The sequence below is a fragment of the Macrosteles quadrilineatus genome, unplaced genomic scaffold (assembly GCF_028750875.1).
Source record: "Macrosteles quadrilineatus isolate MER2022 unplaced genomic scaffold, UCM_ALF_1.0 Scaffold_6__1_contigs__length_79288215, whole genome shotgun sequence".
Taxonomy (NCBI): domain Eukaryota; kingdom Metazoa; phylum Arthropoda; class Insecta; order Hemiptera; family Cicadellidae; genus Macrosteles; species Macrosteles quadrilineatus.
This window is the reverse complement of record NW_026542599.1, coordinates 79170132-79195421: the sequence shown is the minus strand read 5'-3', so window position 1 is coordinate 79195421 and position 25290 is coordinate 79170132. Positions and strand designations below refer to the sequence as shown.

Sequence of the window (25290 nt, the reverse complement as noted above, 5' to 3'; positions counted from 1 at the left end):
CCTAAAAGAAAAAATTATACAGTAATTTTTTAACATACCTTATACCAATTTTATATTTGTTTATGTAATATTTAACTTTGAAAATTGACACCGAATGACGTTTCGATATAAAAGTACTCAATTTCACACTGATTATAGAGTTATGAAATATTTTGAATACAAATTTCTATGACGTGAAAAAAGGTATTAATGTTGTTGGGGAAGATAAAAATATTCGTAACAAAAAGGTTATTTGTAATAAAAACTATGTTGCTAATTTAAACCCTGTAACTATTAATTATGTTAAACACCAATAAGCATGACGTGTGAACGTACTCTGTACGAATTTCCACTATGTACTAAAAATAGACAGTATATATTTTTGGTTTGTAGACAGTCAGAATCTTTTCCATCTGATCAACGACGATAAACATAGGATCGCCAGAAACAACGAGGAGTTTTGGAATTCATTGTATCTAAAAAAATGCGTACATTTTATATTAAAACTACGAATATTGATCAAATAGTTTAATTTTTAAATATTTAATTTCACTCATCTAGACCAACTTGTAACTATCTGCAACATTATTGTAAGCACACACACACAATCCAGATGTTGATATACATACTGGTATACATATTTTGGGGTTTCAATATGCAATGTTTATCATATGTGTGTTTACCCGGGCACATTACCGCGTGTGGTGATTTTCATATTGCCTACCTCATATGGTGGTATTGACGAGGCATCTCTCATTCCGCTCGTATTTACAACTCAAATACAACTCCTCCCTGATTATTCTTCCGCCAAGGTAGTTTCAAATGAACGCCAAAAATGAGGAAATGATACAAAATACAGTGCTTTTGAAAGATATTATGGTAAAATTTCCCAATAGCAGCGATAGCCAAATCAAATTATCGAGCGTATTTCTGAATCCAATACCGTATTTTTGAAAAAGGGTAAAGTGGTTACACTATATTTTGTTGGATATCTATTCATTCTTCATACCTTTTTCCTGCAAGTTTATAACTAAAATGTTTATGAAAATCTTTGGAAAATGTTGATTTTTAAGTTTTTGAAACCGTTTACTAGATAGCATATATAAGTAATACTGTTCTTGTTTGAAATTTACTGTCAATTATTTTCGTTAATTAAGTCATATTTTTTCTTAACCGCTTAGTTTTCAAAATAATTCTTTAAAACAAAATATTATTTTTTTTTACTTTTAAACCTCTTCCTTATTCCAAAACCCGAAGCTCAAAGTGGTGTACTTTTTACTTTCATTACGCGAACTATACCGAAAAGTGTTGAGTCAAAATGCTTTGTCTTGGATGCAGATTAAAAAAACAACAAAAAATGTCTCTTAGAAATTTATATTTAGGTTTAACTAGTTCCAACAGTTATTAAAAAAAAAACAATTAATTCCATAGGTATAAAATTTATATACAATATTAAGGCAAATAGAAGCATGAATTAACATATAACACCTATGGGCTATTGAGGATAATTGATTGACTTTCTACTAATTTCCGAATACACGGCTTAAATAATAGCCAAACCTAATAAAAACTGGGTTTTAATTAATCCAATTTTAATAAGGAAATGCAAATTGAAAACAGGTTTGGATTAAAAACGATACACAGCAGAAAACGCAGTTGTTATGAACGTTGCGATATCCCGCAGGTACAGAATAAGGGGATGTGCAAGGGGGGAGAGGTAAGCAGAGAATTAAAAAGGGGGTTTAAGGAAAATTGTGCAGAGTGTAATATTCAACCTAGCAAAGGTATTCTCATTAAAATTGCAACATAACAACCAGCTTAAGGAACTGTTTTCGTCTATACCACGGAAATGTTGTTTATAATAAATAATAAACATTTCAAATATCCACGTAGCGGAAAACCCACTGGCTTAATAAATTTGCTGTTTCCTCATTGAGTTTTTAATGTAATACGTTCTTGAATTGGTAGCAGTCTTTTTACCTACTTTCTAGATAGATTAATTAAATAAGCAACGATTATGTAGGCGCAATGAGATTCGGGATAGTTATATTTCGGTCAAATGTAAATAGCGTAGTAAGCAGTAGTAAGTACACTGGTTTGTATTGTGCAGTGGAACTTGGATAATTCGAACCTCAAGGGACCAGCTAAAAACTTCGAATTATCCAAAAATTCGAATTAATTAAGTTCTTATAACCAGGGCCGTAAACAATAAAAACACGTTTTAAATTCAAACTATTAACTTTATTGATACTATTTGAACATTAATTTATTGAATAATGCCTATTACAGTAATAGTATACAATAAAAATAACTTGCAATCGCTCAAACGACAACGAAATTATGTACAAAACTAAAATTAACTAACCTTAAAATGTCCTCAGCAATAGCTGAACTGCACGCAAACTTCACACGATTACCAATAGTCCAAAGCAAAATATTAAGCAAAATAGGCCCTATACAGGACAACAGGACAGAAATAGAAAAATATCGGCCAAAGAGAACTAAAAGTTTGGAGACCGTATTGACTGATTGTTAAACAAAAAACATATCAAATCTAATTTATTGTTTTACAAAAAAAGAAGAGATTTTGGCTTGTTTCTTTGAGTTTAATCTCTCGGCCATGATAAATGATTCTAAAACATCTAATGATTTAAACTGTACATCACCGACATCATTTCTGCTCTCCACAAATCGCCGAATTTCTCTCAGGTAGGTCATGGCGTCGGCTGCATTCGGTACTGGCGTTTCTTCTTCATCGGCCGGTGACCCGACGATCTCGTCCCCCGATCCATCGTCATTTTGTTCCTCGGTGTCGAGGACTTCTGCTACGATGTCGGCGTCAGTTAATTCACCGCACACAGCGACATTTTCGTCTACATTAAGAAAGTCCTCGTACAAGATGGTTTGATTGGGTGCCACATCCTCCCAGCCGTCGATTGGTAGAGTTTCGTCCGTTACAGTTTCTTCGGCGCTTTCTTCGTCGGTTTTAACAAAACCTGCCTTTTTGAAGCAGTTTTTTATTGTTTCCGGCTTCACTTTGTCCCACGCTTGTTTGCACATTCGCGATGCTTCTAAAATGTCCAGCTTTATTTTGAGGGCGTTTCCTTCCCCGGACAGGATATTCTCGACCAACAAACCCCTGTAAAAGTGTTTCAAGTTTTTTATGATCCCTTGATCCATGGGCTGGACAACAGAGGTCATGTTGGCTGGGAAAAAAACCACTTTGACATTTTCCATGACAGGTATGGTGTTGTGTGCCGTGCAATTGTCAATGAAAAGGAGAACCTGTCGATTTTCTTTAACAAACTGTTTGTCCAACTTCATTAGCCACTTCGCAAAAAGGTCACTTGTCATCCAAGCCTTAGAACTGCTTACATATTCTACTGGCTTAGACTTGACATTTTTAAAGCAACGAGGATTGGCCGATTTTCCAATCATCAACAAAGGCAGCTTTTGCGAACCATCCATATTAGCACCAACCAATAGCGTGATTCTCTCCTTGCTTAATTTCCCCCCGTGGCACTTTTCGTCCTTAAATGCAAGTGTTTTATCGGGCGTGCATTTGAAAAAAAGACCGGTTTCGTCAACGTTAAAAATATTTCTCGGGTCTCTGTCCTGGATCATCTCTTCCAGATCGTTCTTCCACTGATTAGCTTCCTGCAGGTTCACCGCCCCACTTTCACCACACACTGCCTTAAACAAAATTTTATTGCGCTCCTTAAAACCATCCAGCCACCCAGTGCTAGCTTTAAAGTTTTGCTTCCCTAATTCTTTAGCAAATTGCTCAGCCTTGATTCTAATCAAAGGACCGCTCACAGGAACTTTCTTGTCTCTGGTCTGCTTGAACCATTTAAGCACACAATTGTCGACATCCGGATTTCCTGGCTCTCGCGATCGTTTCCTGTCTTTATCAAATTCCTCTGCACTGCTGAGAATTTTATGTTTATTTTTTAAGTAAGTTGATAAGGTGTTGGGTGGAATTCCAAAGTCTTTCGCGATTTCAGATTTTTTCTTGACTCCTTTTTCCACTTCTTTGATCACAGCGACTTTTTCAGCTAATGTCAAAGTTTTATAAGACCCTGGTTTTTTCGATGAGGTTGATGCCATGATCACTACACAGTTACACTCACTAAAAGTTAATGTATACAGTAGTGCAGTACGGTACGTTAAAACTACAGTACTGTACACGTAATCACTTGAAACTAAAAGTCTAAGACAACAGCAAAACTACGTTAGGTAACGGCCTTCACGCAAACCGATACAGACCACGCACAATGCGACACTGAAAAGAGGTCAGTGGTGGTGGGTGGGAGAGGAGAAAGGGGAAGGGAGTGTTGGGTACAATGACCTGTAGGGCGGTGGCGGGAGGGGAGGTATGAGTCATCAGACTAAACGCAGGCGCGCGAGGGCTGGCACTTGTTCTAACGCAAACATTTCGTCAAATGTGGCTTGGAATATGTTTTTTATTTATTATTTTTGAATATATTTAGAGTAATAATTTAATGATTTGGCACTTAAAAATTCGAATTATCCAAAATAAAATTCGAATTATCCACGTTATTTTAGCATTGTTTTAATACAAAATGCTAGGGACCACGGGAAAAATTCGAATTAAAGAAGATTTCGAATTAAAGAAGTTCGAATTATCCAGGTTCCACTACTAATATTGAACAGCAGTTTAGCTATTTTAAAATCACCAAACTTTACTTTGTACCACGTGTTGGCATAGAAGGAAAGTAGTTCTACTATATATGAGGTTTCAAAAAAAATGTGGATTTACGTCAAAAATAAATTTATCCTCAGTAAGGATAACAATGCACAAACTTTCTGTTTTTAGGGCAAAATCAATCATCATTTTTTCAAACGTGAGCATACCTACATACTAGTTCAGTTTAATTTTTTAGTTGTATAAGAACGTAGTGGAACTTTAATTTGAGTGCTATTAATGTTGAAATTGAAAAAGAAAACAGACACCCAGCTCTCAACCGCTATTAGATAAATACCTGACCTCAAATGGATGTCTTTTTTACCTGAAAAAAGTTTTTTTTTATTAACTATACTCTAGGCAGGCATTTTTTCACATCACTTCAGGCAATACCTAGAGGTTCTGGCATTAAAGCCTGGGTAAATTTCATTGGTGATTGGTGGAATTTGAACCCAGGACCTCAGGGACTGAAGCTCTGCATTCTATCACTATACAAACTTCCTCCTGGATAGATATTGGCTTACATGTTTGTAAAAAAACCTAATAGTACAATAATCAGTGAAATACATTATACTAGAGGACTAGGGACTCGTTCTGATTATAACAAACAATGGGAACTGTTATTCTATGAAATACCTATTTTTAATCCTCTCTATTCAGTACAAGAAAAGAGCTTTGAAGAAAATACCAAATTCTCTTTTGAAAATGTTGACTCATAAGTTTAAGATGTATGTTTGGATAAATCGTCACACGAGATGCTTTGCTGCATAAACTTGTTTAAGCTCAGACAAGTCAAGATTGACTTATCTCTATGTAAATAAACTTCACTAGCGTGACATGGCGAGAAACTGCATAAATGTGCAAGTAAACAGAGAAACTACGGTGATATCTGATACTGAAACGCGAATGTAATTGCATTAAATCATCTACGGTACGTGCAATACTACTAATTTACTTAATTTAGGAATTACTGTAGAACAGCATTAAACAATTAATAAAAAATTTAAACAAACAGTGTTCAATATAGGGGGAAATAGTACATTTTATGAGAAGTAGCAAACTCTTTGATTTGACCGCTCCTATAAGCTGTGATTTCAAAAGCAAATAGCTTTTGTCTTGAAAATATTCCACAAAATGTTAAGGTAAAATATAACACAATCTGATTAGTTAATTTGTATTTTTTATCCTCCTAAGTAGACTATTCGTCCCATGCAGTGCCCAAAGTACACGAGGTGTCCGACTCTTTACCCACCTTGCAATCTTACCATAAATCACATAGGCTACTGTGGGCAACGATATATTGATGAAATAAGTATCTTTGGCTAAAGAAAATCCACACTAATTCCATACACTAGTGGTTTTTTTCTTGTCTGGCATATCAGTTACTTTCTCTAACCACTATTATTGATTATGTGGAAAGTAAAAATATCTTAATGTAAGTGTTTCCCTAACAAGGCATGTTTCCCTAAATTTACAAAATACATTATTTTTTTTAGAAAGGTTAGCTAGGTTAAATGGTATGGTCAGACCCCTCTAAGGTATACAATACTGATTAAGTTTGTGTAACAGAATTTTGATGAATTAGGAATAAAGTGCTCCTTTAAGGCAACTGTATGGAATATTAGATCTGATTTCCATAAAATAATAAGATATATTGCAATGTGTAAATAATTGAAAAATTTCACAATAATTGTTGTAACATTACAAAAATAAAAAAAAAATTAGCTAATGCTTGCTACACATCTGTAGAGAAAACTTGATTAGGAATACGTTATTAACCATCATTTCTAGGATAAAATATTTTTACATGGCTCAGAAAACACTACATTTTCACACTATTTACACGATTGCCACAATATGAATACCACAAAGCAGCGTTTGCTGTGATAAAACCTCAACTTCGGTAGCGCGGCTGCAATATACCAACCTCACTGGGCCATCGTATATGAGCTTCATAGCCAGCTCTTGCGGTGTATTTATGCTCGCTCATATGTAGTTCTGGATATTGCATGTTTTACAGTGTAGTTCCACCATAACTCAGCTGGTTTGTGAATCCTGTTAGCGAAGATTATATTGTGTAGTTCAGATTGCAACATAGGTATAATATTGATTTGTTCGTTTATTTTTGAGAATAATTTTTGTAAAGATACTTAACGTATAGTCTGTAAATAAATGTGGGAATTGACGATTAACATTTAATAATGTCAGGGGAAAAGCGAGATGGTCTAGTGGTAGAGCGCGTGGCTTCGATCCCTAAAGTCCCGAGTTTGAATCCTGACAGAAGCCAGTGGCTTAGATAAGCGTTGATACCTAGACACTCTAGATCTTTCTTGAAGTAATGTGTAAAGTTTTTTTTCGGGGTAAAGCCCGTGGTTTCCCGTCACGTCTTATAGTGTAAAGATAGGGCATAATACGCAAAAAACCCGTGAACTTAGATAATTAATTGTTACGTCACAAAAAAAATTTACTTCAATTGAATAATCACTGTTACATAATTACCAGTAATGAACGTAAAAGTTAACTGAAAATCAAAACGTCTCAAAATACTCAAACTCTTTTCATTACATTTTAGTATTTTATAGGAAAATACACACATGGGTCTAATCATAGTTTCTTAAAACTTTTACTTTGGTTACTTTATGTGCATGTTAATAAAACCCGCTTTTACTAATAATAATGAAAAAAATATTCCTTAGAAAAGGGTAGTAAGATATCGAGTCAAATTCTAGTACCACAGATTTCTTCTTGTGTTAAACCAACTGCCTAGTAAGTAATTAACATCAGAAACAGTAAACCATGCCATCATAGCTTTTATTTAAATCACACGGATGTATTATTTTTCAAAACGTTTGCAATACCAACTACTATATCTTCTTCAATCTGTTGCAGGCGTTCAGGAACGATGGTGATGGTTGGAGGCCAGTACGAGACTCCCAAAACTCCCAACACTCCCAACACTCACAACGTTCCCAGCTGCGCATCCCACCACCGACATCCGCCTACTACATGAACCTGGGAGTCCACAAGAAGCACTTCCTTGCTGACCCGGTCCCATCCAACAAAGTGGAGGTCTTCGCCCCAGCCCCTCCCAGCATTCTCGGCAGCTTCAGTGGGTTCGGACACGACACTGTCAAGTCTCGTCACCCCGTCAAGCACAAGAAACCGTTCAAGGAGTTGCACCAGGCGGAGTCCAGGCCAGGCTATACGTCCTACTCTCCTTTCAGACACTCATTTGCACAACCTTTCCAGCATAATGACAATGTTGGGCAGGCTTACTATTTTGAAGCGTCTCTAAGTCCTCCTCCTTCAAGAGAATCTGGTATTAACCTAGTTCCTCCTCCTAGTTCCAAGGCTATTGCTCCGAATAGTTTCTATTTCCAGCAATATGATCAGACTAGGACAAAAGCTGCTCCGACATTCTCCCCCTATTTGAGGCAAGGTTTGCCTATTTACACGCCTGAGTATTTTAAATCGACAAGTCCTTCTACAGATCCGTATAGGTTCTTTAGTCCGGATCCACCAAGTAAACAACAGTTCAACCCAAGACCGACGGCTAGTCACACGACCAATAGTCATGGAATTCCTCCCGGTATCGACTATTTCGGGAACAACCCTTTTGGTGATATTCATTTGAACACTAATAAACCAGACACTAAAACTCCAGCTAAGGACATTTTTGATCAACTGTCACACCTCGGAAGACCATTTCAATCTTCCACTCTTGAACCACCAAGGGTTTCACAGCCTAACGCATTTTCCAGTGTAGGGCCATTTGACTACTTTTCAACCGGGGGAAATTACGTTCGTCAAACAACACCTAAACCATTTAGACCGTCACCTCTCATAAGTGATTCTTCGCAAAGTACTGAACGTCCACCAGTGTTTGTAACGCCAGGACCCTCTCAACCTTCAAGAGACATTTTTTCAATTCCAGTTACCACTCTTGATGTTCCGTCAAGGGACGATGTATACAAATACTCTTCAGTAGCGAATACTTACCAACCCTTTCGTGAAACGCAGCAGTACCATGAGGAGGTTACGGGTAGACCAACTAAATCCTCTATTCTGACTAACACCTACCAGTCTGTTCCTGAAACTCAACAATACCAAGATGAAGTTACAGTGAAACCATCAACCACTACTTATTATAGAAGGCCTGAAGTCGAAGTGAATACTAATGGAGATAGCATCTTCCATCCAACTCCGTTTTTACCAACTCCTACAACAGATCTAGACCACTACGTGGGTGAACCATCCCCAACAGACGTTATAACACCCTCATCTGAAACTAATGAAGTCAACAACCCCACTAGAACTCGTACCTCTAGACCACGCTATAGAAAGAAGAAACCCTCAAGGAAACCTGAAAATCAGAAGTTTGCTGAAAGTACGACAGAAAACAACGTAGAAACCCCTGTAAATGAATATACTACTTTTAATGAAGAAGCACCTAAAGTTACGACGTATGACACGGATCAAAACACGTACCAGAGCCAACAGTTTTCTGAGCATGAAAATGAAAAAGTCGAAGACAAGCCGAAGAGAAGACGGCCAGCTAGACCGAATAACCATCAGAGTACATCTACTTTAACAAATACCGAAGCAGACGTGCAAGAAATTCCGACAGCATTTAGCACTCTACCGGAAGAAGACATAAAAACATCACCTCCGTCTTCGAGTACAACAGATTTTAACCAGTATCAAAACAGGAGGAGGAAGAAACCCTCAAATAGAGTAAGAGGGGTAGTCCGTCATGGAGCTACGAGAATAACAACTTCAACGGCAGAACCTTCGCAAGACATAGCCAATGATTTCGCCCCAAACACAGAGTACCAATTACAAAAGGAAACAGTGCAGACGGAAAATTACCCAGTAAGTGGCCTATCGTTTAACGAATACGGTCATATAATGCCCCCCAGCACAGAAGAACACAACTCAAACACTTTATATCCAACTCAGCAGGTAGAAGATTTTCAAACAAACTACCACGAAACTGTTTCTCCCACAAGTGAGTCAACAACCACGACAACTACTACAACACCAGAGCCTGAAACTTCTTCGACAACACCAAAGTCAAGAAGAAACAAATACAACTATAACAACACCCGACCTAGGTTCAGCGTAAAGGATTACAGAGAAAGACTGAACAAAGCCACCTCAACCACGACTGAAGCCCCTAAAGGAGAAATATCAGAAAACAACGAATCCCTAAGAATACGACCACCTAGACTGAGAGGCAACATTAGTTACAGGCCGGAAAACCAAGACGACAAAGTTGAAACCAGCACTAGAAGATTCAAACCAAAATACACGGGTCAAAGACACGCTTATAGAACATCGACCACTCAGTCCCCCTTGGTGCAATTGGACACTCCGACAACCACGGAGAGACAAAACACCTTCAAACCGAGCAATATACGTAGACCAGGTTCCAACAAGTACTACAGCAGATACAGGACAAGTAGATATAATAGGACAATATGACCTCACTTTCGGCGTTTTAGAGGCACTTTTAGGGCACTTTTTATAGGGAAAAAATGAGAAAAAAATGGAAGAGCTTTTTTTGGCCACTTTTTTTAAAGACCCAGCTCTCGACCTATACACCCCTATATAAATTTTCTACTTTTTTAATACTGAAAAACACGTCTGGAATATGGCTCATTTTTTTGGCCACCCGGCTCCCGGCTCATGGCGTGCTCCCTTGGACATCCTTAGTGGAAATCCATGAGTTCTGGCTACTTGGAAACCCAAGCCATTTGACATACAACGAATCACCCTTTCTCCTAATTATCTTCTCTACCAAATACATGTCCTTATACTTGGTCTTTAACAACTCCTCTGTATAGAAGCCTCCTCTGATTATATTGCCATTTTCATCTTTCAAGATATATGTTACAGGCTTTGTATTCTTAACTTCTGCTATTGTAAATAGTTCCCCTGTCCAATTTGGAGTATAACCTTTACTAAAAACATGTTTATACTTGGAAATCCTTACGCTATCACCTACCTTATATCTTGGTTTTTTAACTTGCACTACTTTAGAAGTCAACCTCTCATGCACATATTTACTATTCTTAACATTCACTTGGTTAGGCTTCATTCCTATAGATCTATGCACCTTATTATTATATTTTCGAATTAACTTTGGAAGTAAATCCAACCATTTATAACTCCCCTGAGCACTAAATTCTCTATATAACCAATTCTTTAAAGTTCTCTGAAACCTCTCCACAATTGCAGCCTTAGTTGTAGAAAATGTGTGATAGTGATTAATATTTAATTTTTTCATTAGTTTGCTAAAATATTGATTAAAAAATTCTTTTCCATTGTCAGATTGAATGTTTTTAACCCCCTTTGGTAGAATGGTTTTAATGGCTTCTGTAACCACTAACCCTGTCTTATTCTTTAGTGGAGCAGCATAAGCTTTTTTAGAAAATGTATCTATTAAAGTTAAAATATATTTATTGCCAGAATTTTCTCTAGCATAGTTTTGCATATCAACTAAATCTATTTGTATGGTTTCGTTTATACCCAATACTTTAAAAGACCTTCTAATGAAATTCTTTCTTGCAGGCTTATGAAGCTCGTATGCAATTTCATTCATTTTTTATAACATCATCCTTTCCTGTAACTCTAAATACATCACCATTAGCCCCAATCAATAGATTATCTTCCATTCTTTTAAATACATAGTTTTCTGGTATATATGGTCTATTATCTATATACTTAAATCCACTCAAAGATCTGGGGTCAGCAACTAATAAATCAGGATTATATTCCATCAAATTAAAATTTTTTTCTCCATATACAAATTTTGATCCATCGTAATGCATAGATTGTGACATTAGACAAATATCATCCGAATGTTCCCCCTCTGGTAGATTTCTTATGAATTGATTTTTGGCATCCCAACATTTTTCTTTTTTATTATAAGTTATAGTCTGTTCTTTTGTAACACAGTCAGTGTCATCAATGGCAGGTTTAACACGTACTAACCTTTTATTATTAAAATTCCAATAGCCTACTTCCATTTTTGGAACTTGTGAAACATTCACAGCATCTTTACTATCTGTACCTTCCATCAAATCGCTAAGTTTCTGTTTCTTAGCATTCCAAACACCATTCTCTGATTCTAAAAATTCATAATTATTATCGTCTTGTACAAATTTACCATCTTCTTTTCGTATTAAAGTCTGTTGTAAAGTGGGCACATCATTTAAACTTTCACCCTTTTCCACATTAGTAATTTTCCGTTTCTTAGCATTCCAAATACCATTTTCTGATTCTAAAAATTCATAATTATTATTGTCTTGTACAAATTTACCATCTGTTCGTATTAAAGTCTGTTGTAAAGTGGGCACATCATCTAAACTTTCACCCTTTTCCACATTAGTAATTTTCTGTTTTTTAGCATTCCAATTTTTATTCTTAGATTCTAAAAACTCATATTTAGTTTTACCTTGTAAGAAGACATCACCTTTTCTAGTTAATGTCTGACCCAAAGTTGATACATCATCTACAAACTCTCCATCTTTAACATTACCAATTTTACGGTTTAAACAATTCCAACTATCGTCTTGTAAATTCAAAGTAGGTTCATTACTAGCCCTGGGTTCTGCAGGCTTATTATATGGATTATATAAACGATAAAATTTATCTATAAACATATTTTTATTTAATAAATAATACCACTTTCTCTCAATTCCTCAATAATGGAATCTATTTCATTATCCACTCCTGAGTTACCGGCTTGGCGACTTAGCCAAAGAAGTCTTAACCTATCTACAAGCTCATTAGGATCATCCCAATAAATATAGTCTATTTTATTACCAGTCACTTGTCTCAAACCTTCACCAACAGATTTAAAAAGAGGTTTAATTATATTAAGATATTTAGTATGTCTATTACTTGAAATTGGTGCACCATCTTTGTAACTCTTTAAATGTCCATTTGTAGCTTCCAAAATTTCTTTATAATTTTGCAAATCAGCCGGAGTATAATCCTCAGGTTCTTTTAAAGTTAACAATTGCCACAAACCTTTTGTCCCCTTGTAGGTTTTATTTGCAATTGTAACATCATCATTGGCAATGTCAACTTCCTTATTTCCAATAAAAAATTTATTTGCTTCTCGTCTAATACCATATGTAGTGTCTGTCATACTACTTTTACTGAGGTAATTTCCTAAATAGTCTGATGCTAAAAGACCAAAATCTAATTTCTGTGGGGTGGATTGCTGTAATGGTTGCAATCTTGGTATTATTGGTATTCTAGATGGAGTCATTGGGAGAATCTCCATTCGAGGCCTCTCTGTTTTGGCGATTTTTTTTAATTCTTGTAATGGCTCTATTAAAGGTTGGAATGTTTGGAACCTCTCTTCAGCCTCTAGAAACTTGCCACGTTTCAAAGCTCTATATTTCTCTCGTATTTGATTTGCAGAGTCAACCAATTCTTGTTGAATGTTTTTCATCTTTTATTTACATTTTATTTATCTCATTTGACAAAGGATTGTACTCAAACACTTTATCATGTATTATTAAACAATATGCAGATGTATTTGCTGGTACATTTTCTGCAGTTTCAATCTCTAATTTAATATCAACAATTCCTTCCTTCACTGTTTCGTTCTGTCTAGAACAGTCTATTACAATTAGTGGATATTTCTTCATAAACTCAGCCCTACTAATCATAGGATCTGGGATAGTATTATAGTAAGTCTCTCTAAACCTCATAAACATCTCATAAGCTTTAGAGACATCTCCATTTTCAAAGTCGAGATTTAAATCACTATAAGGATAATATTCAGAGTTTAGAAATACTTTGAGATTTTTTAACTTACAGTGATCAAATTCATCAGTTCTTTTTCGTGCACTATTATCCCTAGCTGTTTGGAAACCAAATATAATATACCTAGGCTTCTCCAAACTTGAAGATGTCTTTACTGACCATGTATGTCTTGTAGTATTGGGATATGATGGAAGTTCATGCAACTCTAAGCTTCTAAATGCAATTTGCAAATTTTTATTTTGCAATAACATCTTTTGTAATTGTAACTTCTCCCCATCTGATGGTATTACATGTGGCATCACCCATTGAATTGAGTTAAGTATAATTTTGGGAATTGCATCAGCAGTACCACTGGCTGGAGCACTAGTGGTTGTTAATATACAATTCAAATCATTTTTGGATCTTTTCAACACCAATTCTTGTTTGACATTTACTAATACCTTATTAAAATCCTCAAATACACCCATTAACAGTTCTAATGGCAAACAAGTACTAAACTTGCCACTTTTATGGAACTCTTTTAAATTCGTGTCAGAATCAAATGCCACATTTGACAATTTAGTTGTTTTATTGTAAGAGCTCAATATTTTCATAAGACTAGAAATTCCTGGGTTTCTTACAATATCTATTTCTTTACCTGCGACTTCATATCTAATTTCATCAAATAAGAATGCAAATGCATTATTTATAAAATGACCTTTATCATGATTTTCAATTTCTCCCTTAATATACAGATAACTCCTACATGGGAGAGTTAGCAAATCTTGATTATTAATACATATTCGAATTTCATCAGAATTATTTATTGCTAAAGTGTTATGGGGAACATAGGAGTGATTTGTAATTTTAACTACACTATCGTCGAATTGGGATTTCCCTGTAACATCTAGAAAATCTTCCATTTTTATTAATAGAAAATTTTAACTTTAGTCCTATTGATCGTAGGAACCTAGCATTTTGTATACTTATAGATAAATTCTTATAAATTCTCATATCTTTTTTATATGACAAGTAATTGTAGTTTCTTCTCCATTAAAGTCAATTGCCTTGTCATGCTGATCGGCAAATGTAATACTGACAACATCTAAACTTCTCTTATTTACAGGAAAATATATAATATTTCTTGGAACTTCAATAATTTTGTAGCCAGGAGGAGCTTCTGGATAAAAGCTATGTATGGTGTGTGATTTGTTTCCATTTAAATAGGACCCGTTTGCAATATTACATTTTACTCTAATCACATTTACATTATTAATGTTTATTTTATTTGTAGATTCAAACTGTACACCAGGAGTAGAAACACCTTTAAATCCCAATAAAACAGACCCTAAACATGGTTTTGTAAAATCAAACACGTGGCTAGAAAGTAATGTCGCTTTCATAGTTTTATTATTAGCTGTAAGGAAAAAGTCTGGGATTTGCTTTTGAATTTCCTTTGCAAGCTCAACCACCTCATATGTTCCTTCAGAAATTTCTATTGTAACTGGAGCATTGTGGTCATAATAGAAAACATCATCACCTTCTCTAATGGTTAATTTGTTGCCTTTAAGTTGATTTAATTTTGGAATAAGCCCTTTAAATATAAGTTTGGATTTAGTATTAATTAATGCTTCTCCATTTTTATGTATTATAACTTTAAGTTTACCATCTAATAACTGGTTTAAATCATCAACTAAGATCTCTCCCTTTGGTAATGTTTTTTTCTCTACTTTGTAATATGTTAAAGTATTTAGAGGTTTTTTCACATTAAATATAGAATTATAACTTTGAAAATCAACTAATCCAATTACATAATCATCATTTAATTCTATGGGAGGAAAGAACACTGACTTTAGCTCTGGCTCTGTACCCGAAAATGTTATAGTAAATGAATCCATTTTTATAAACAAAAATTTTTTATGAATGATAAACATAAAATTCCACAAATAGAACTATTTAAATCTTGTATTTGATCGGTTGTATAGAATATTTTATGTCCCTCAAAATATTTAATTACTTCTTTTGGAGGTTGGATTCCAAATGGGTCAAAATAAATTACAATATCTTTATTTTTACGATATGCTGTCCAATGTGTGCCAGATGAACTGTCTAAATTAACTATTCCGCACTCTTTTACTTTTGGTGTTAGATTTTTTAGCTCGTTTTTTAGGTACACCCCCCGGAAGTGAGGCACGTCTTTTGCGGCCTCTAACAGCTGGTAGTTGTCCATTTTTTTTATTAAATTTTAATCCCATTCCCATTTTTGCTTTTGCCTTCATCAAATTTGTCACCGCATAAGCTGCAGCTCTTTCAGCAAGATTTGCGTCATTTGCCGTTACTCTAGTCCAAGCTAAGTCTGCTAATCTCATGTCTGCTTTGTTCCGAGCAGCGGTATCAGGATTATTCATGTAGAATATGTCATGCTCTTTACAATAAGAGTCTAACTTATTTTTTGGAGGTACATTTTTGGCTAGATTTTGACGTATATTCGTTCCAGGTCCACAGTACCGATATGATGGTATGTGAAGTGGAAATGGAAGATTATTTATAAGAGTATTCAATAGCCCTCGACCCCTGTAAGGCTTTAGGAATAAACCTTTGCCTTTTTTACATGTTTTCTTATTATTTTTTACCATTTTTATTATATAAAAAATGTCTTTTATTCAACAAAAACACAAATTTAAAATAGTACATACTAAGGAAAATATACCAAAGAAGTTGGGTCTATTTCCTACCAATATTCGATGTGTTATTTGTGGTCCAAGTGGAAGTGGGAAGACGGTTGTAATTTACAATTTAATTGTAAGAAAGGAAGGATTAAAATTTACAAACTTATATTTAATATCTAAATCTTTAGAACAAGAAAAATATAAAAAAATAATTGAAATATTTAGTTTGTGTGATGAAGTGAAATTACACACGTTTACTGACTGTGAAATCACACCAAATGATGTAAAATCACAGTCAGTTGTTGTATTTGATGACATAAATAGTCAAAATATTACACAATTTTTTTCAATGGGTCGACATAAAAATATTAACTGTTTTTACTTGTGTCAATCTTACAGCAAAGTACACAAACATTTACGTGATAATGTAAATTTCCTAATATTATTTAAACAAGATGATTTAAATTTAAAACATGTATATAACAATCATGTTGGTAATGACTTTTCATTTAACCAATTTAGAAATCTCTGCCACCAATGCTGGGATAAAACTAAATATGGCTTTTTTGTAATTGACAAAGAAAGGTCAAAGAATAATGGCAAATATAGATTTATGTTTGATCAATTTTATAGTGACCAAGCGCAAGCGTATTGATGCCATCTTCTAGAATAAACCTCTTGTCATCGTCAAATGATAGTACTTTCTTGTTCATGGTTAAGGTTTGAAGATGATGATTTGTAGATTTAATTCTTGTCACATTCTCATAGTAATCTTGCCCAGTTGCAATACAGTTCAAATAATGTTGATGTCTAAGGAGATGTTTAACTGTAGCACCATCAGCTCCTTTAGCTTTCTTCACCTCTAAAGCTTGCTTGTCTTCTTCATATAACCATTTTAGAGGAATATAAGAATATAACTTTGGTCTTAAACCACAATATTCATACATAATATGACCATCTAATTCGTCTTTGAACTTGCCTGTGACTTTTTTATTTTTATCAGAGTATAAGAAATGGTCTTTACTATATCCAGAGGTATCAAAATAGTGCAAGTCACTTTCTATTTCCTTGTAAAAGTCCTCTGTAACTATAGAATACATTAAAGAATCTGTATCAGTCATAAGAAATCTTTTGTTCTTAAATTTTGACATATAATTATAGTGGAAATCGTACATTATTACTTTACTAATATCTAAAATGGTCATTCCCAAATATATCGGCTTATTAAACTTTACAACTAATTTATTTAAATGTATAGCATGTAAATTGTTATCGAACTTTTTGCTACAGTCAAACCTTGGATTAGTGACATATTTTGTTAATAGTGACTCATCCTTGAGATATATATCACGAAACTTGCGTTGGTTCATAATTGTTCGACCAAAGAGACTATTATTTAACAATTTGTAAAAGTCTTTTTCAAAATCATTTTTAGCACATTTGCGTTTTTCAATATTAAAATTAATATAGGGTGAAAGCCATTTTGATTGTCTAAATTTTAAAATTCTATAGTATTTTGTAGCAACCAAACCTAATTCCTCATATTTTTGTAATGCTTTATAATGTAAAATATATTTAGTTTTGTCATTTAAATTAGGTATTAATTTGCCATTCATTTTCTCAGGTGCTAATGGATAGTCATTATGTAAATCATGTAAGCTTTTATCGTATTTTAAATCAACTTCTAAGATATATCCAAACTCATCATTTTGATTGTTTTTGTAGTCTATCTCATTCGTCCAACGAAATCCATCCACGGGTAGTGTCTCACACATAGCTGTGGAGTATAGCGAGTTACAATCTAAATATATTAAATACACACTTTCTTGATTGGGATCATAATGTTTGCCCATATATCTATTATTGGCTTTAGCGTAACGTGTAGAAATCATACTGACTCCTCCTCTGATTGCACTTTCTATGAACAAATGCATGTCAATATCTTGAAATAATTGTAATTTTATACCAGTCATTCTAAGACAAGCTTCCCATGTTAGTCCTGGAAGTGAATACATATGTACGGGGTCAAGTTTGTAATCCTTTAAACACAGGTCTCTAAATGTCTCAAACACATCAGCCAGTAGCAATACATCTGTTTTAAGATATAAATCATGATATTCTTGTAAATTATGTATATTAAAATGGGTCCAGACATTTTTAGCATGTTCATATTCGATGGGAGAGATATGTTCTTTAGTTAAAGTACTGTAAAATTTTTCAATTGGAGGTAGAGACTCTGCAAACTTATCTGGTCCTGTCATATATTCATAGGGAAATACGCCTTTGCGTTGTAGTAGTGGATTGTCTATGAATCTAAATGTATTTAAATTGGAAGCTAATTTGTATAATGGAAGGGACAGAAAGTTATAGGAATCTAAAAATACTAAATCATCAACAGAGAATGAAATGTACTTTTCCATATCTTTGGCTATGCAATTTAATTTACGATTAAACTTTCCCAAGTGTTGCATTATTAAATGTCCATCGTAATTTTTCAAGTTATGGAAGAATACTGGTATTTTCTTTGTTACTTTATAGTTTAAATTGCAATCATTGTGGGCAGCTCCACGGTATCGGCCAGATGAATGACAATGTTCCCGTACCCTATCAAAATATAGAGGCTTTTCACAAATGTGACAATGTGTTGAGTTTTGGAAAGATGCCTCTTGCTCAGGAGTCATTACAAGGGGAATATATATCGCCATTTGATTTTTAATGAAGTCATAAGTCTCAAACAACCTTTTGAAAAACACGTCCATAACATTTTCGCCACTATATAACTCTTCAGAAATAATCTTAGAATCTCTCACTACGACAAATGCAAATCCAGATGGAGTATGATTGTTTGAGTTTATAAAACATTCAAAATCTGCATAAATCACAAATGGGGCTTTAAGTTGATATTTATAGTTTTTAAATTGTAATGTATCTTGTTTAGACATTTCCACTCGTTGGGCATCAAAGTTTTTACAATATGTTATATGACGCTCCAATTTATCATTGGTGTAAAAATGTTGTAAACACAGCTTACAAAAATGCTTCTTATGGTCTTGTTTCGTAGACCGTAGCATTAACCTATCAAAATCACGAATTAAACAGTAATGTGATTTACGACCTTGTAGTAATAATAATAGATCTATGTGAGCATTACTATTCAGTTTGGTTCTTCTTAATGGATATATAAATTTTTGGTCTTCAACTCCAAATACATTAACACTTATATTATTTTGTCTTTCAAATTTATCTATATCAGATATTTTAACAGGATACTTTATGTTTGTCATATTTAACTGATTTTCATAGGGTGCATATTTCGATACCCTTTCAGCATTTTTAGCATTCCTTGGATGTAAAGCTGCTAAAATTGACCAAAGGAAGCATTTATTATCAGCATTCTTTATATTTAAAACTGCTTTTGTCAATTTAATACTTTTTGGTGTGGGGATATATGACTTTGGAGTTAGGGGCTTATACTTGTAAACGTGCAACTGCCAATATTTAGTATGGTCATAAATCCATCCACTGCCTTCGGCTTGATATTTGTGTATGGAAGTATCAATCTTTAAAAGAGCATTTTCAATTTGAGGCTTTAAATCTCTCTTCTCAATGGTTAGGAAAGTAAGGCTTCTAAAATCTGCAATACATTCTTTCTCATTAACTAATTTTCCGTTTTGATCCATTGAATATTTTATAAATTTGATTCTCCTTACTAAAGTCCATTTTATCGGTAGAGGACAAGACTGAAGAGTACTTTTAAGTTCAGTTTTAATCGATTCACCGACAAATTTAATCATTGTATATGGACATTTGTTACAAGAATTTACGTGTCTTTTAAAATGACCAACAACATTTCTTTTACAGAAATTACAAGTCTTATGAGTTTGTAATATATGAGATTTTAGAGCTATGTTACTATCACAGATTAAATCACAAACTTTGCACAGTTTCACCTTCATTTTATGTATTACCTTGTAGTGGCGAATAAGGTTGCTTTTTTTGGAGAGCGATGCAAAACAATGTTGACATGTGGTCTTCATTTTTATATATGAAATTAAAAAAAAGGTTGGCATCTTCTATATAGTAGAACAATTTACAATTTAAATTAATGAGAAGTAATAATTCAAATCATAATTCTAAATTTTAATATTCAAAACAATTTTATACAATAATATTTGGCAATTAAAATTTTCTAAATCAAAACTAAATTCTAAATCTTAAATAAAAACTCTTTTTAGCAGAATGCTGAGTCTACATTTATACAGAGTTAGTGTTAGTTATATAGAGAAGACTACCTATGAAAAAATTATATAGAGATTGAGATTCGGCTAAGTTTTAAAAAAATAACTTGTACACTTTTGACTCAAAGTCCCCAGTGATTGAGATTCGGCTAAGTTTTAAAAAAATAACTTGTACACTTTTGACTCAAAGTCCCCAGGTGAGTCAAATTCGGCTAAGTTTTAAAAAAATAACTTGTACACTTTTGACTCAAAGTCCCCAGTGATTGAGATTCGGCTAAGTTTTAAAAAAATAACTTGTACACTTTTGACTCAAAGTCCCCAGTGATTGAGATTCGGCTAAGTTTTAAAAAAATAACTTGTACACTTTTGACTCAAAGTCCCCAGGTGAGTCAAATTCGGCTAAGTTTTTAAAAAATAACTTGTACACTTTTGACTCAAAGTCCCCAGTGATTGAGATTCAGCTAAGTTTTAAAAAAATAACTTGTACACTTTTGACTCAAAGTCCCCAGTGATTGAGATTCGGCTAAGTTTTAAAAAAATAACTTGTACACTTTTGACTCAAAGTCCCCAGGTGAGTCAAATTCGGCTAAGTTTTAAAAAAATAACTTGTACACTTTTGACTCAAAGTCCCCAGTGATTGAGATTCGGCTAAGTTTTAAAAAAATAACTTGTACACTTTTGACTCAAAGTCCCCAGTGATTGAGATTCGGCTAAGTTTTAAAAAAATAACTTGTACACTTTTGACTCAAAGTCCCCAGGTGAGTCAAATTCGGCTAAGTTTTTAAAAAATAACTTGTACACTTTTGACTCAAAGTCCCCAGTGATTGAGATTCGGCTAAGTTTTAAAAAAATAACTTGTACACTTTTGACTCAAAGTCCCCAGTGATTGAGATTCGGCTAAGTTTTAAAAAAATAACTTGTACACTTTTGACTCAAAGTCCCCAGGTGAGTCAAATTCGGCTAAGTTTTAAAAAAATAACTTGTACACTTTTGACTCAAAGTCCCCAGTGATTGAGATTCGGCTAAGTTTTAAAAAAATAACTTGTACACTTTTGACTCGCTTAAAAATAGTAATAACAAAATAAGGTTACATTTTGGATAGAGAAGCAGCATACAATTGACATATAACTAAAAAACTAGGTTGACATCTTCTATATATAGTAGAAATTACATTTTAAAAATTTCATTTAATAAAAATAATAATTTTGAATATTAATTTTATATTTTTAATATTCAAAATTATTTTACACAATTAGATTTGGCAATTATAATTTTCTAAATCAAAACTAAATTCAACTAAAAGAACTAAAAGAAACTAAACTTCAAACTAAAAGAAATACAGAGTATGAGTACAAGCATCAATTGGTCACAACCAATTGATCCCATGACCCGACACGCGACAATATATTAGGCCTACACTAGTCTAGCTTACATGTTAAAACAAGAAGATTCAGGTGATGAGCAAAGTGGTCCAGGCGGGTGAGGTGGTCCAGGCGGGTGAGGTAGTCCAGGCGGGTGAGGTGGTCCAGGCGGGTGAGATGGTCCAGGCGGGTGAGATGGTCCAGGCGGGTGAGGTGGTCCAGGCGGGCGAGGTGGTCCAGGCGGGCGAGGTGGTCCAGGCGGGCGAGGTAGTCCAGGCGGGCGAGGTAGTCCAGGCGGGCGAGGTAGTCCAGGCGAGCGAGGTAGTCCAGGCGGGCGAGGTAGTCCAGGCGGGCGAGGTAGTCCAGGCGGGCGAGGTAGTCCAGGCGGGCGAGGTAGTCCAGGCGGGTGAGGTGGTCCAGGCGGGCGAGGTGGTCCAGGCGGGCGAGGTAGTCCAGGCGGGCGAGGTAGTCCAGGCGGGCGAGGTAGTCCAGGCGGGCGAGGTAGTCCAGGCGGGCGAGGTAGTCCAGGCGGGTGAGGTAGTCCAGGCGGGTGAGGTGGTCCAGGCGGGTGAGGTAGTCCAGGCGGGCGAGGTAGTCCAGGCGGGCGAGGTAGTCCAGGCGGGCGAGGTAGTCCAGGCGGGTGAGGTGGTCCAGGCGGGCGAGGTAGTCCAGGTGGGCGAGGTGGTCCAAGTGAGTGAGGATACGATAGAATCTCCCCCTTTTATACCCAAAAATTGTCAAAAAAACCTGCCCCAGACAGACTGGCGCCAGACAGGCAGAGAAAATTAACAATTAGTTTTGATTGGGGTCATTGGGTTACACTCAGTCATTCATTAGAGTCAGGAGCGGGAGCATGGGGCAGGAGCCCGACCATTGCATGGAGCACGCCATGGGTCAAGAGCATGCCAAGAGCATGCCCGCGAGCGAGAGCACGCCATGGGTCGAGAGCATGCCTAGAGCACACCCGCGACCAGGAGCGCGCCCGAGTTCGCGTGCCGAGAGCCGGGTGGCCAAAAAAATGAGCCATATTCCAGACGTGTTTTTCAGTATTAAAAAAGTAGAAAATTTATATAGGGGTGTATAGGTCGAGAGCTGGGTCTTTAAAAAAAGTGGCCAAAAAAAGCTCTTCCATTTTTTTCTCATTTTTTCCCTATAAAAAGTGCCCTAAAAGTGCCTCTAAAACGCCGAAAGTGAGGTCATATTGTCCTATTATATCTACTAGGACATCCACAGAGCCCCCTACTGGGCTAGCAGCTGAAGAAACCATGGAGAAAGACATAGCTAAGTTGCCTGTCAGACCGAAGGGAGTGTTCTCAGCCAAGAAGCGAAAACCTTTCCCCCTAAGGACCCGTAACGAACCAGAAAACAAAACAGAAGAAACCCAAGCAGAAACCGTAAACGATTTAGATCATGATCAGTACATCACGAAGAAATCTGATAACATTGCCACAACGACTTTAATGACGAGTTCAGAAGAGGTTGATTGGAATACAGCAAGCTCGGAAAAGCCGAAGATTGTAGATTCCGCTGACCACGGGGATATTACTAAGAAGATTGCCGACTTGACTTCTTCACCTAGCAATGCTTTTGACTCGTCCGGGTTTTTCAAATCTGGAGTTTCCCCCTCTAGTAGGAGAACAGTCGGTCACATCACACTAGCAACAGACGATCCGATTCTCCCTATAGAGGCGTTCTTTAGCTCTTCGTTTAATAAAAATGACGATTCCAGGTAGTGGGGAATAGACAACACGTATTAAAAACTGTACCTGTAAAATCATTTTGAATATGTAAGTATATGAGTTTCGTGATAACAATTCAACCACAGTATTCTATTAATAAATTGTATATAAAGCTTTTAATTAATTGTTAAAATCTTATTGTTTGAAATTAATACTTTTTACTAAATCAGTAAATGGTACTGGTAGAGTAAATTGTATTTTTTAAGAAATTTTCATAGCCAAAATGAAAACTCAAACCCCTTTCACTTAGTTTAAAAAAGAAGAGTTATATTTATTCGTATTTCAACTGTGTACATTAAAATTAATTTTATTTATTTAAATTTCATATTTATTTTTTAACAAAAGTTCAACCTCAAACTGAAATAGATTGGATGTAAATAAAGAACTGAAAAGGGATGTAGTTTTGGGTTAAGCACAATGTGGAATTAAAAAAAAATTTGTATATACATTTTACAATTTTTAATTTAAGGCAATTAAACTGTATATTTATTCTGTAATTATTGTTAGACTCTTGTAAATAAATGTATTTATTGATTACCACTATTTTATTACCTATTCCAAACTATTTAAATACTGAAAAATCTCGCTTGTTTTCCTAATAATCTCAAATATTTGGTACTATCACAAGCTATGCAATAGAATCTCTGAAGTGCAAAATAAATACCGTTATTTAAATTCCAATCTCAAAGCAATAGAACTTTATTGGATAACTCAGATGAAGCAAATAGTAGTTTAGAACTACAAAACCAGTCTATTGCATTGTTGGAAATAATAAACCACTTCAAACCACTCGACTTTATTGGTACCCTTTCTCATCTGATATATCATTGAACAACGCTTTGAATGTTTGTCAAATTGACAATGTGTTGATTTACCTATGGTTTTTCTCGAACGTATTTTTACCTTTTAATTAATTAAGTTGGTTCACAACACATCAAAAAACTGAAAAGATTTATACATTGGCCCATTTTTGTGCATATTTAAAATCATCTGCGTTTTGATTTATTTATAGAGTTCGTTTTCAAATATTTAGTAATGCTCACCAACTAATTTTTTTACGGTTTAAATCCTTCAGTCAAATATTTAACCGCAGTCAGATTGTAAACAAGTGACAAAAGAGATTATAAAAATGGATTCTAGACAACTTTTATAGTCCAACCTGGCAGAGGTACGTGAAACTTTGTATGGTGTGGATGTAAAAGTAATGTACTTAATTTATTGTAAAGTAGTAGTAAATAGTATTCCACTAAAAACTGTCCGAAACATATTCTATAAAAAGTAAAGGTTATAGCATTATTTTTTTATTTTTTTTTTACCCTATTAAAATGCACAATGGGTGCCCTCGTAATAATAATTAATTTTGCATTAGTATCTTTCTATGCCATTTACGCTTTTGAATTCTTTTGCAATGGACAACCCAAACCCAGTTTTTCTCACAATCTATATCAATGTTGTTAAATAGCATCATTAATAATTGATTATTCACTGAAAGGTTGTGTAACATTTTGAAAATAATTTACAGTAGTAAATGTGTTATGTTAATGTAAAAGTGTGTATTAAATTATAGTTATCTCTGTGGCAACTTTTAAGTTTAAAGTAAATACGGAAAAGGCACTTATTGGAAATGAAACTTAGATGTATCGAAACTATTGGTAAACTCGATTGCAAAGTAAATAACGATTCGGAACTTTACAAACTGCTCTATTGTACCACTCAAAATGAAGAAATACATTGAAATACAATCAAAGTACTGAAGCTATGGTTAACTTGTGTATAATTATTATTTGTCTTAAACGAAAATAAACTATAACATATTTAGTTTTAGTTTGTACTTTA

General features: G+C 34.7%; 2 protein-coding genes across 2 annotated transcripts; one reads left to right on the top strand and one right to left on the bottom strand.

Annotated features, from left to right (window-relative positions):
- Positions 1–2538: 2538 nt before the first annotated feature.
- On the bottom strand, positions 2539–4086 carry LOC128997667 (tigger transposable element-derived protein 4-like). The gene has a single exon (XM_054423305.1). The coding sequence runs from the start codon at positions 4084–4086 to the stop codon at positions 2539–2541; it is 1548 nt and encodes a 515-aa protein (XP_054279280.1).
- Positions 4087–6885: 2799 nt separating this feature from the next.
- On the top strand, positions 6886–23562 carry LOC128997666 (mucin-2-like). The gene is made up of 3 exons (XM_054423304.1): positions 6886–6915; positions 7574–10122; positions 22938–23562. The coding sequence occupies exons 1-3, from the start codon at positions 6886–6888 to the stop codon at positions 23446–23448; spliced, it is 3090 nt and encodes a 1029-aa protein (XP_054279279.1). The 3' UTR covers positions 23449–23562.
- The last annotated feature ends 1728 nt before the right edge of the window (positions 23563–25290 follow it).

What these genes read in the sequence shown, in the direction of transcription:
- LOC128997666 (XM_054423304.1), top strand. Translation starts at nt 6,886, where the DNA reads ATGTCAGGGGAAAAGCGAGATGGTCTAGTG. An exon ending in AAAAGCGAGATGGTCTAGTG is followed by an intron (nt 6,916 to 7,573) that starts GTAGAGCGCGTG and finishes AATCTGTTGCAG; the next exon opens with GCGTTCAGGAACGATGGTGA. An exon ending in CGTAGACCAGGTTCCAACAA is followed by an intron (nt 10,123 to 22,937) that starts GTACTACAGCAG and finishes TATATCTACTAG; the next exon opens with GACATCCACAGAGCCCCCTA.
- LOC128997667 (XM_054423305.1), bottom strand. Translation starts at nt 4,086, where the DNA reads ATGGCATCAACCTCATCGAAAAAACCAGGGTCTTATAAAACTTTGACA.